Genomic DNA, 13,055 nt, shown 5'->3' with positions numbered 1-13,055 from the left:
CTGACAGCTGACATGGAAAGGAGGGACTTGACTTAAGCCCCTACTGGAAAATGTCCTCTAAAAAGCGATGGTCTTTGCTACGATTTAAATGTTCTCTCCTTTTTTTTTTGAGATGGAGTCTTGCTCTGTTGCCCAAACTGGAGTGCAGTGGCACAATCTCGGCTCACTGCAACCTCCACCTCCTGGGTTCAAGCGATTCTCCTGCCTCAGCCTCCTAAGCAGCTGGAACTACAGGCATGCGGAACCACATCTGGCTAATTTTTTTTTTTGTATTTTTAGTAGAGATGGGGTTTCACTTTGTTGGCCAGACTGGTCTCGAACTCCTGACCTCGTGATCCACCTGCCTCGGCCTCCTAAAGTGCTAGGATTACAGGTGTGAGCCACTGCGCCTGGCCTGGATTTAATATGTCCCCTCCAAAATTCATGTTGAAACTTAATCTCCAATGCAACAGTATTAAGGGTTGGGGCCTTTAGGAGGTATAGGTCCTAAAAAGTCATCTCATTTCATCCTCAGAAGCGACCCCAATCTCCCTATGCCATCTCTGCCCAGAGGTGGTTGGTCCTGGTTCTGCCTGCACAGTGCCAAGCATGGGAACTTGCTCCCTCCAGGGCAGCCCATGGTACATTGGTACCTGCTTGGTCTCTTGACCTGGCCTGGTCAGTAGCTGCTCACACTGCCCATGGGGGAGTCTGCCTCCCATTCCCAGGAACACTCGTGAGTGGATTTACCCGGAGTGCCTAATCCTGGGACTGGTCTGGAGAATGCTGGCCCTGAAGACAAGGGACTGGGTTGAGACAACCAACTCGCCTCTCAGAGCTGGAGGGGAATTTTTTTTTTTAATTTTGAAACAGAATCTTGCTCTGTCGCTCAGATTGATATGCACTGGCATGATATCGGCTCACTGCAACCTCCGCCTCCCGGGTTTAAGTGATTCTCCTACCTCAGCTTCCTGAGTAGCTGGGACTACAGGCACCTGCCAACACGCTGGCTAATTTTTTTTTCTTTTGAGACAGAGTTTTGCTCATTGCCCAGGCTGGAGTGCAATGGCGCGATCTCGGCTCACTGCAACCTCCGCCTCCTGGGTTCTGGCGATTCTCCTGCCTCAGGCTCCTGAGTAGCTGGGATTACAGGCACACACCACCACACCCAGCTAATTTTGTATTTTTAGTAAATAGGGGGTTTCTCCATGTTGGTCAGGCTGGTCTTGAACTCCTGACCTCAAGTGATCCACCTGTCTCAGCCTCCCAAAGTGCTGGGATTATAGGCATGAGCCACTGCACCCAGCTCGGAGTGGAACATTTAACAACGGTACCATTCTAGCCCTGGGAACTCAGCCAGTCACTAGATGCTTTCCTGCTTCTATCTATCTGTTATCTCCCTGGATCTTGTCTGATTCTTTCAGGCAGGCTTTTGGGCATATTTCTCCTCATTGCCCTTAGGACCCATGGGCCAGAGCTGCCACAGGGTAGGCAAGCGGCTGACTGACTTCCTCTACCAGTCCAGGCACAGGGGATTCCAGCTAGGGACAGTGTTCATCTTCTGGGACCCAGCTCAGTCTTAGACAAACAAGGTAGAGCCCTGGCCTTCAGTTTCATTCAGGCCAGATTTCAGTGTGGGCATTCTTTGGAATCAGACAACAAAAGGGGATGAGAAAACACACTCAGGCTTCCCTGTGGTCCTATGGTAAGCATGCCAGGCATTTTAATCCACATTCTCATCTCAGCTTCATGACCGCCCGCCGTCACATAGATAGCAGGTAATATTTCTGTCCACCCTGCTCCCAGCATCTCCCTACCCCACCCCACATGCATTTGACAGATGAGGGGACTGAGGTGGAACTGGGTTCAGCAGGAAGGCAGATCCAGGGCTAGACTTCGAGTCTCCTGTCTTCTCAATGAAGACTCACTTGTTTCCAGGCCTCTTCAGTCCACCCAGCTTCTGCCCCTGTGCCCCTGTGCTAATGGGGCAGGATTTGGGAGCTAGGCCCTCAGCTCAGTGGGTGTATCTGGCTGCCGGCAGGGATGAGACACCTGGAAGGCCTCCAAGGCCAGCAGCCTCTTGTTGATACAGCTGATGGTGGGGTAGGGTGTGAAATCCACCTTGAACCTGTAGTAGAGAAACACCCGCTAAGCCAAGCTTTTCAGGGACACAGGGAGACTGCCCTGGGGGCAGTAAGGGAGCAGAGAGGCAGGGCCGGATGAGGTCCCAGGAGCTGTCCAGGGAAGGACAGTGGGGCAGCCCTTACTCATAGAGGATGGGTAGATCTTGTGCAGTATCATTTAGCATCTGTTACCTACTGTTCCTATTTCTTTTCTTTTTTTTTTTTTGAGGCAGTCTTGCTCTGTCACCCAGGCTGGAGTGCAGTGGCGCGATCTCAGCTCACTGCAACCTCCGCCTCCCAGGTTCAAGTGATTCTCCTGCCTCAGCCTCCCAAGTAGCTGGGATTACAGGTGCGTGCCACCATGCCTGGCTACTTTTTTTGGTATTTTTAGTAGAGATGGGGTTTCACCGTGTTAGCTGGGATCATCTCGATCTCCTGACCTTGTGATCTGCCCACCTCAGCCTCCCAAAGTGCTGGGATTACAGGCATGAGCGACGGTGCCCGGCCCTACTGTTCCTATTTCTTTGAGAACCTACTATGTGTAAGGCCCAGTGCTAGGCATTTATATATAGACTCTTTCTTCCCCCATTAGAGATAGGGATATGGAAACTTCTTGGGGGCAGGGAATGTGCCATATGTTTCCATATCCCTAATGCCTAGCAAGATGCTTTCCAGATAGGGCTCATTGGAATTAAACTGAAGGCCAGGGCTCTACCTTGTTTGTCTAAGACTGAGCTGGGTTCCATGCTTTCAATAGGGCTCATTTGTGCCCTATTGAAGGGTTGACAGAGGGAAGCAGAGGTAGAGCTCACTGCTGGGCACAGACACATCACATCTGAGGACATCAGGCTCTTGGGGGTCCACCAGGTGAGCCAGCTCCTCCCAGGAGCAGGAGCTATCTATACAGGATCATCTGGGCTGCAGTGGGCATGGTAGGAACACTGCCCCAATTTCTTTTGCCCTCTTCCAGGCCAAAGTGGCTGAGTGGCCTGGCATGGTGGGCTCCTTGGCTGGTTGGGGAAGAGTCCGAATGAGATGCTACCTCACCAGCTGAGTGGGGGCCTGACTGTGGGCAGAGCCAGGAGAAGGGAGGGTGGCGGGGCTCTCTTACCTCTCAGCATTTGCCACCTGAGGCACCAAGCACAGATCAGCCATGGTCACCTGAAAGAGGGTCAGGTGGGTTCTCATCAGGGTGAGTACCCCAGACTCACTGGCTAGACTGGGTGTGTCCACTGTGACTCTACCGGGGGGTGCCAAAAATCTGCTTTGGCTCTTTCACCCATCCTGCCCCCCATTCTTGTCTGCCATAGGCCTGCCTGGGTGTTTCCCAGAGTTGAAATGCCCTCCCAGGCCATGACCCAGTTGCCCTGACGACCAACTTTGTGGGTTGAGAAGGCCAGAAAAGATAGATTGCCTTGATTGCACAGACATCATCTAGCACAATCCCTCCACTGATGCCTGGCCTGCCTCATCCTCTTACAGCGCAGTCTTCTACCTTGAATAACTGCCTCTTGAGATGGTTTAGTGGGAGTGAACTGAGGAGTGCCCCACGGCACAGAGCTCCCCCTGCAGAAAGCTCCCCGCTCAGGAAGCTCTGAGCCCCACCTGCCTCAGGGTGGGGGAGACGGCTAAGTCCCAGTGGAAGAGAGTCCCAGCATGAGGGAGGTGGCCCCTGTGGCTGGGCCTGGGCACAGCTTACCTCATCTCCTACACAGTATTTGCCTGCTGTGCTCTGCAGGATCTGCTCCAGGGCTGTGGGGAGGCCACAAGAACATCTTATTCTGGGCAGAGGAAGGGGACATGAAGCTTTCTGGGCCTTGGCCTCCATAGTTATGAAATGGGCGCCCATCTGAGTGATAGACTGGGCATGGCTGCTGGAGAGAATGTGGCAGCTGGGTCTGGAGAGAGCTTCTAGGAATGAGCTTCTGTTTCCTAAGGCTCCGTACATCCAGCCACCATTGCCCCCACTCGAGTGGACAAACCCAGCCAATGGCCGTAGTGGCAGCTCTCTGACGGCTGGCACTGTGCTGGCCTTGGTTTCCCGGCTGGAGTGGGCAGTGAAGCAGAAGTTGGGCCACCCAGCTATGAAGAGCTGTGGGTTCAGGGACTGAGGTTCCCAGAAGCACTTGAGGTAAGGTCTGGATACCCACCCAGCCTATCGCCTTCCTAGCTCTGCTCTCATCCATGGAACTGTCAAGACCAAAGCAGCCCAGGAGGCTGGTTCAGATACCCAGGCCCTTGTGTGCAAGGGTCAGACCTCTGAGAGGCCACTGAGGTTGGAGGGAGGTAGCCATCCCAGCAGTCACATTCACAGGCTGCCCCAGTGGGGCAGCTCACAGGCATGAGGACTCACCATTAAAGCCAGAAGTGATGGCATTCTGGGCCCAGGTCAGCTGAGTCTCCTCTCTCAAGTCCTTGGAAACCTCTCCCACTTTCTTCAGGATAGACAGGTTCTGTGCAGCCCAAAGAAAATCTGTGATTGCTCTGAGCTCTGGGTGGCGGCTGCTGCTTGGCCAAACCCCCTCAGGGAAGTTCACTTCCCATCTGCCCCTGGCTGGACATCTATCCCTTCTCCCCTAGGCTCCACGAGCTCCTTCCTTCAACCAGGGCCCTGAGGTTGAGGGAGGTAGCCATCCTAGCAGTCACCTTCCCAGGCTGCCCCAGTGGCCTCTAAAAGCCACGTGATTCCATCAGAGATGTGCATGAATCCCTATTCATGTGACACAAGATGTAGCCACGGCTGTGGCAGGTGTGCCCACAACCCAAGGCCCATTTCCTTCTTTTCTCCCTTGCATGGTCCCTTGTGAGGAGAGGGAGTGTGACAGAGGGTGGTGCTGAGATGAGGGAGGCACACAGGACTGGCTTCCAGAGATTTCCACCCTGGCTCCATCTTGGCACCCCAGAGCCATTTTACCTCTGCCTTCTCATTGTAAAATGGAGATGTCTATTGGCTCCACATCCTTTGTTAAAATAACAAGATGACATGGGGGTGGGGGCCACAGGTGTGCAGGGGTCCTGGCTGAGTCCCCACTCTGCTACCACCTAGCTGTGGGACTCAGCAAAGTCACTCCACCTTTCTGGGGCTATTTCCTCATTCACAAAGTAGGAGTTGGGACAGATGAACTGTTTTTAATACTTGTCTGTTTTAACAGGGAAACTTTTTTTTCCTTTTTTTTTGAGACTGAGTCTTACTCTGTTGCTCAGGCTGGAGTGCAGTGGTGCAATCTTGGCTCACTGCAACCTCTGCCTCCCGGGTTCAAGCGATTCTCCTGCCTCAGCCTCCTGAGTAGCAGGGATTATAGACGCACGCCACTACGCTCAGCTAATTTTTGCATTTTTAGTAGAGATGGGGTTTCACCATGTTGGTCAGGCCGATCTCAAACTCCTGACCTTATGATCCACCGGCCTCAGCCTCCCAAAGTGCTGGGATTACAGGCATGAGCCACAGCACCCGGCCAACAGTGAAACTTTAAAAATCTTCCAAGCATCCCAGGGTATGATTGAGATAGCACAGATGAAAGGAAAGCCACTCTAGTTAAAGGCAGGAGGCCTGGACAGAAGCCTGCCCAGTCTCTCCCCTGCCACCCTGGCCCTTTCCCCACCTTGAGCACCTGTACATGTGTCCTTGGAAACCTGGAGCTTCTCGGAAAGCAGTTGGGGACCCACTGGCTGATTTCTGAGATTGAGATCTCTGCCCCTTCTTTCACATGGTCCAGGTCAAAGCCCCTAAGAATCCCTGTCTCTCCCTTGACACCCCTGCCCCGACACTGGGCAGCTCTCAGCCAATATATGAGTGTGTAAGTGTAAGAGTGCGTGAGGTGTGCAAGGGTGCAAGTGTACAAGTGCCACACCTGCAGGGGCTGGATGCCACTAGCGATGAGATCAGAAATCATTCGCACGCTGGCCCTCTTCTTTGGGTCCCGAGGCAGAAGTCGTGGAGTGGGACGCGTCTCCTCTAGGTACTCTATGATGGCCAGCTGTCCAGAGGGGAGCAGTGAGGCAGGGAGAGGGCCCGGACCCCTGGACCAGAGGGGACTGGGCCAGCAAACCCCTCCTCCTCTTCCAGTACCATCACTATGCTCTTTCCCCTCCTCCTTCTCAGCTCAAGCCCTGTATAGCCTTTTTGGACCTTATCCTGCAGAACTTGGTTCCTCATATGCTTGAGTCTTCTCTTATTTTCCTAACAACCTCCCACCCTCCCCACGAGTCTTGTATTGAGCCCCTACTATGTGTTAGGCCTCTTATGTGCTTGCCCATACACGGGTGAGGAAGAGATGTTAGGCGCTCTGATTCAAGGCACTGCTCTCATGAGGGCCCTCCCCCAGGCCCTGCACTCACTGACTGATGAATGGTGATTCCATCAATCTTCAAGGTTGGCACCTGCTTCATGGGATTCAGTGCCTGGAAGGCCTTAGAGAACTGTGGAGACAAGGCCCTGGTAGGCTGGATGGCCTGGCCTGAGTTGGCCAGAGGAGAACCAAGCAAGCAGGAGAACCCCAGGCCTGTTGCCCAGCCCCCTCTCCCTTCCCTAGGAAGGCCCTAGCTCCTAGGCCCAGGATAATCCCTGGGGGATCCATGCAGTTTACCAAACCCCAGCAGCTGCTGAGCCATAGGCTACATCCTAACAGCCTGGCTATGGGCTTTTCCCTGCATCTTACACCATGGCCACCACGGCGGCTCCTACCCTAGTCAGCCATCCAGAGGACCCAGTATGGGGTGGGGACCCACTTGCCATCCACCCTCCAGGGTCAGGGACTGGAGGGCCCAGGCTAGGGTACCAAGCCTGGACCTGGGCCCTTCCCTGGCCTCCTACGACTGCACAGCTTGCTATCTTGTCCCACAAGGGAGAGCCAGCAGCCTTCTGCAGTGACAGTCCACAGGATACAGGTTCACTTCCTGGGGGCAGAGCCTCCCCTTCTTCCCCTGCCTGGTGCCTCTTCAAGGCCTCCAATTCCTACATCGTGGTCTGGGCACAGCCTTCTTACCTGTTGGCCCCCATCCTTTATGAGATTGACAGGTACCATCTCAAAGTCAATGCCTTTCAAGGCCAGAGCTAGGAGAGACCGCAGATAGCAGAGTCAGGGAACAGCCTCTGGCCATACTCCTAAGGAAAGAGCCCTTCTAGGGTGACATAAGGCCAAAGAGGGGAAGGCGTCGCTACACTTCTGGGCGGTCAAGGCTCAGCTTGGCACTATCCCCTTCTCTCCAGCTTTCTTTGTCACCACCCACACCCTACCCCAGATGCTCAATGCTCTGCCTCTCTCACCCCTGAACTCTCAGAGACCTTACGATATGGACCCCCCAATGGGACCATGATGTCCCCTGGGTGGTGATAAAGGTGTATGCCCTGCCACTCTGTGGGCTCCTGGAGGACAGCAGGGGTGTGTTGTGTTTACCTCTGCCCCCTGCCCCTGCCCCGGGCCTTAAACAGTGATGACCAGTGTCTTGGTTGGAGACATACAATTACTCCTTCAAGAAGGCATCTAAGGGCCAAGGGGAGGAGCTCAGGTGACCACCCAGAGCACACACAGACAGCAGCAGTCTTGTTCTGTTGGAGAGGAAACTCCTCCAATCTATTCTCTCTGTTCTCACGGCTGTTTACTAGAGATTCCAGATAGGCACTGGGCTCTTTTGGTGGCCTCGGAGCATTTGCTGTGACTTCAGTCACCAGATTTCCTCTCCATCCCTTTTGATAATTTCCCCTGGCAAGCTGAGGGTAAAAAAAACTTGGGTGGGTCAACACTAGTGGAGCAGATTGCGTGTGTGTGTATTATGCACGCATACTTGGGCATTCGAGTATGGTGCTGGCCAATATCAGGCAAGGGCACAGGCATGAGGGGAGGAGGACCAGACATGTCATGGTGTAAAGAGCCTGGGCAACACCAGGCTCGTCCTAGCGCTGGTCAGCTCCATGCTGGAGAGTGACAGTGTTTGGGGCCGAGGAGGAAAGGCCAAAGCACGCAGGCCCTACAGACAGCACCTATATTGCTCCGGCTTCTGGCTGAGCCAGGGCAGAGGCACTGGCGCCCAGGAATGGGTTAATCTTGGAGGAAGTTTCTCCTGGCACCCAGTGCTCTTGCTTACCGATCCCAGCAAATACCAAGTGACTGCGGGATGGAGGAGGGGTCACAGAGGTTGGTTTTGCCTCCACACTCCAGAGGCTAGCTTCTTAGGTTCAAATTTCATCATAGTCATTTGCTGTGTGGCCTTGGGCAAGTAACTTAATGGGCCTCTGGAGCCAGACTATGTGGTTCAAATTCCAGTTCTGCCTTTTAGTAGCTGAATGCTCTTGGGTAAGTTAATCTTGCCTCAGTTTTTTGTGCCTCAGTTTCCTCCTCTACACAACGGGGACAGTAATAATACCTCCCTCCCAGAGTTGTCGAGGTTTAAATGGAATCGTGCACACAAAAGCACTCAGCACAGAGCTTTTCTGCAGTACAAGCTGCTTTGATTATGACCTTTGCTGAAGGTTGTGTTAGGCCGAGGGAGGGAAGGGTCAAACAAGGACTAGCCACAGGGCCCTTGTTTCTGCTTTTCTAAAGCCTCCGAGGCTGACACTAACCCATTCTGTTTGCTTTGCCAGGTCAAATAAGATAAGACTGAAGGAGGCCAGCTGTTCCCCTGCCAGTTACCAGGGGCATCTGGATTTTGTGACCCTGCTTTAAACATGGTTGCCAAGGGGCTTTGGAGAGCAGTGTCGGGAGAAGTATCAGTCTCAAGAGAAAAAACAACCCCCCTCCTCCCACCCTCACCCGGCATGTCCGGGGTGGAGATGACATTCAGGGATAGGGGTTCTAGGAGATGGGGGATGCTGGTTGCAGGGCGTGAGGTCCTTTCTGACAGAGTACCCCTTCTATCCCTGGCCAGCTTTGCACCCGGGCTTCTCCACCCCAGCCCACCCAACTCTAGCACTCAGCCTGGCGGAGGCACAGCTCTTACCAATTCGAACTCTCCATGAGCAGGAGCTTCGGAAATAGGAATAGAGGATGGGCTGAGGAGAGAGAGGATGAAGGTGCGTGTTAACCCATGCTGGGTGGGCTCCAGCTTCAGGAGCCCGCTAGAGAGGAGCCAACGGTTTCTTCCTACCCTGCCAGGCCTCCTCCCTCAGGCCTGCATCTGGGCAACTCAGGCCAGACTCCAGGCTCTCTGACAGTCTTGTGAGGTCCCTTGGCTCCAAAATTGTGCTTGTTTGAGCTCCTGAGGTCCAAGAGGCCCCCAAAGGGGCAGCTAGCCTGCGAGTGCCTTCCTTACCTTGCCAGACTCGGTCATGGTACGTGGTGACCCTCAGCCTTCCAGGGAATGTCCCCTCTGGCAGAGCTTCTGAGCAGGGAAAGGAAACCTAAAGGGGTGGATTTCAGGAGCCAATGGGAAAGCTGGACTACCCAGGAGTCAGGGGAACTTTGACTCTGGTCAGAAAGGGCATTTCTGGCCAGGCACAGTGGCTCACGCCTGTAATCCTAGCACTCTAGGAGGCCGAGATGGGCGGATCACTTGAGGTCGGGAGTTTGAGACCAGCCCAACATGGTGAAACGCTGTCTCTACTGAAAATACAAAAAAAAAAAAAAAAAAAAAAAAAAAATCAGCTGGGCATGGTAGTGGGCGCCTGTAATCCCAGCTATTCTGGATGCTGAGGCAGGAGAATAGCTTGAACCTGGGAGGTGGAGGTTGCAGTAAGCCAAGATCACACCACTGCACTCCAGCCTGGGTGACACAGCAAGACTCCGTCTCAAACAAAAAAAAAAAAAAAAAAAAAGGGCATTTATTTCCAACTTGCAGGAAGTTTCTTATGTTCCTGTGGGGCCAGGTTTTGTGTCCTGGGCACAGAGTGTGGCCTGGTTTTGATGCAGTGGTTTGAGTGGTAGAGTGGGCTACGAGCTGGCATCTGGAGCCTGGACCTGGTACAGGAACCAGCTCTGCATGACCTTGGGCAAGCCTCTGGCTCCTCTAATCTTTGGCTTGTAAAACAAAGAGTTGCCTTAAAATGATGGCAGGGATTCCTTCTAGCAGTGCAGTATGACCAGAAATTCTAATTTTTTTATGCTTTGGTGCCTATCTCCTTCAACCCCACCCTCTAGCAGTCCTCCAGGATCTCAGCTCACTCCATAAAAATAGCTGGCAGATATGCTCACTTACCCCAAAGGTGAGGTCAAAAGCTGGCAGCACACTGGGGACCTATCTAGCCCTCACAATTTCTGTCTGCTCAACATAGTAGTTTAAAATGTTTCAATGGTAACATAGTTGCCAATGTTTAAAAATCAGGACATTTTGTTCTAGTGTGATAGCTCATGCCTATAATCCCAACATTTTGAGAGGCTGAGACCAGCAAATCACCTGAGGCCAGGAGTTCGAGACCAGCCTGGCCAAGATGGCGAAACTCATCTCTACTGAAAATACAAGAATCAGCCAAGTATGGTGGCATGTGCCGGTAGTCCCAGCTACTCAGGAGGCTGAGGCATGAGAATCACTTGAACCCAGGAGGCGGAGGTTACAGTGAGCCAAGATTGTGCCAGTACCCCCGAGCCTGGGGGACAGAGCAAGACTCCATCTCAAAATAAATAAATAAATAAAGTTAAAAAAAAATCATGACATTTTATATATAACACGTGTTTTTTTCTTTCTTTAAAAATCTGGAGACAGGCTGGGCATGGTGTCTCACACCTGTAATCCCAGCACTCTGGGAGGCCGAGGTGGGTGGATCACCTGAGGTCAGGAGTTCAAGACCAGCCTGGCCACCATGGCGAAACCCCATCTCTACTAAAAACACCAAAATTAGCTGGGCGTGGTGGTGCACAGCTGTAACCCCAGCTACTTGGGAGGCTGAGGCAGGAGAATTGCTCCAACCCAGGAGGCAGAGTTTGTAGTGAGCCAAGATCACGCTACTGTACTCCAGCCTGGGTGACAAAGTGAGACTCTATCTCAAAAAAAAAAAAAAAAAAATCTGGCGACAGTAGATTTGGGGTTCCTAAATAGCGGCAATTGATGGGAACAGACTGATGGCCCCCATCAGCCAGGGTATGGCCTCTCAGGTCTCTATGGCCCATATCTGGCCCATTCTTCTCATTTTATGACTTTTGGGCTTCTGGGGGCAGCTGGGTATTCGGTCTCTATTCCAAAGTTTAAGGGCCTCAAAGCTAATTTCTCTGGTACTTCTTGGGTAGCCAGCATTTCAAAGTGGAACCCAGGAAAGACTCGCCAGTGATTAGCACTCATGAATCTTCCCAGCAACACATGTGTATCCCTATGGATGGGGGAGAACTTGATAGAATTTCTCAGATCCCCTATTTACTACCCCTCTGACTACAGACATTTCACCAAAGCTCCCTCTCCCTTCTGCTACCCCCGCACATTAAGCTGCTCAATGAAACTGCTTTCACCATCTCTGTACTACCAACTCAGTCTGCTAGATGGGCAAGGGTACAAGGGGGAATCTAGGCCCTTCCAAGGTGGTTCCCAAGTCCAGGAGTCCCAGGCTGTCCTGAAGTCACCTTTTGTGGAGAAAGTAAAGATGGTCCTGGCACAGAAAGCAGGTGATGGGCAGAAAGGGTCTTTCAAAGAGGAGGAGTTGGGTGGCCACAACTGGATCTTCCTTATTTGGAGATGCAACCCCCTTTCCTTACCTAGCCAGGCTACAGGGACCCCTGGGGCCAAGGGACAGGGACTGCTAGTGACCACTAGAGAGTGGCAGACATTAAATAGCTTAGAATCTCTGAAGAATGCCTTACCTAATGGCATTCTAATGTTACAGCTTTGGATCTGTACTACAAGTGACCGGAGCATGGTAAATGCCGCTGCCCTCCATCACGACCCACAAGCCGGAAACCTGAAATCTCTTAGGCAATTTCTGTTTTATCTTACCAGTGATAACTATGTAAACCATCCCCTGTTCCTTTCTGCACTTGTAGAGCTAAATTTTAAGCCCAAGTATCCATCTCGTCAGCACTCCTGGAAGACTTCTGTTTCTAACTCAAATATGCATTCTGATTACTTTAGCACATTTTATTTTTAAACCATGTCTTACACACGACTTGAGAAAAAGACTCCTAAAATCCCATTTGGAAGAGGGAGGACTATACATTATTTACATGATGCAAAGTCCCATCTGATGTGCCACCTTCCTCAGTGCCACAAAACTTTACGGCGCATAAGACCCATCTGGGCCGCTTGTAAAAACATGCAGATTCTCGGGCCCCTTCCACTAGAGATGAACAGAGCGTCTTGGGAGCGGGCCCTGGGAAGAACATGTGAAAGCCGTGAAACTCCCCAGGTGATTGTCATGACTGCCTCTCCTCCCTCGGGGACTCTTAAAATGCAAGCATTACTGGAAGGCCATCTCCTAGGGCCGAGAGAGGAGCGTGAAGGGCTGCGAGAAACTGGGAGGCTTGGGGCGACATTTGCAAGCCCTAGTGGAGGGGTCTATTACGGGGAGCAGGGAGGGCGGGGCAGCAGTGAAGCGCTACGGGCAGCGACTCCACCCTGCTCCGAACGCCACACCTGAGCCGCCTCCTCTGGCCCAACCCTCCCGGGACTACGAGCCCCAGAGGGCAGCGCGCAAAGCGCAGGCGCAGAGCGTGCCCGGCGCAGCGCACTGCACGGCGGGAGGCGTTGTCGGCGCCGGGAGGGCGGAGCGGCTCACCTCTGACCCATCCCCCCAGGATCTCCGGGTGTCTAACCAGCTTCCCTCCACCCGGGTGCGCAGCACAGACCTTCCCCGCCTGCATCTGGCACTTCGCGCGACCCCTCTTCCAGGCCGAGAAACTTCGCGCCTGGGACTCTCCGACGACTAAGGCTCAGTGATACTCGACGAGTTAGGCTCGTGGCTTTCGTCCGGGTGAAGCGAGGAGCTGGACTAGAATGATCCTTCCGGTCGCCTCTGGCTTGCCCAGCCCTCCCGCCATGCCCCGTGCCCTGGGGCTGCTGGGAATTGCAGTTCCATGAGCCCGTCCCCTCCTGCCC

At 53.1% G+C, this 13,055-nt stretch overlaps 1 protein-coding gene across 3 annotated transcripts; it reads right to left on the bottom strand.

Moving 5' to 3' along the window:
* Window positions 1-1,677: 1,677 nt before the first annotated feature.
* Window positions 1,678-12,988, bottom strand: GSTZ1 (glutathione S-transferase zeta 1). 3 transcript variants are annotated; one of them, XM_012476870.3, is made up of 9 exons: window positions 12,806-12,977; window positions 9,042-9,093; window positions 7,088-7,155; window positions 6,441-6,521; window positions 5,954-6,079; window positions 4,456-4,555; window positions 3,802-3,854; window positions 3,214-3,263; window positions 1,678-2,107 (listed from the first exon to the last, which is right to left on the bottom strand). In XM_012476870.3, exons 1-9 carry the CDS (start codon window positions 12,818-12,820, stop codon window positions 1,981-1,983), a joined length of 672 nt encoding a protein of 223 aa, XP_012332293.1. In that variant the 5' UTR covers window positions 12,821-12,977; the 3' UTR covers window positions 1,678-1,980. The 3 variants fall into 3 exon arrangements, with proteins under 3 accessions (XP_012332293.1, XP_012332292.1, XP_012332295.1); XM_012476869.3 differs by lacking the exon at window positions 12,806-12,977 and adding an exon at window positions 9,354-9,655; XM_012476872.3 differs by lacking the exon at window positions 5,954-6,079 and having other exon boundaries at window positions 12,806-12,988.
* Window positions 12,989-13,055: the final 67 nt, after the last annotated feature.

This window comes from Aotus nancymaae, unplaced genomic scaffold (genome assembly GCF_030222135.1).
Source record: "Aotus nancymaae isolate 86718 unplaced genomic scaffold, 86718_ANA_hifiasm-v0.15.2.pri h1tg000011l, whole genome shotgun sequence".
In the NCBI taxonomy this organism is placed as follows: domain Eukaryota; kingdom Metazoa; phylum Chordata; class Mammalia; order Primates; family Aotidae; genus Aotus; species Aotus nancymaae.
The sequence above is the reverse complement of the archived record's forward strand: the minus strand, read 5'-3'. Positions and strand labels throughout refer to the sequence as shown.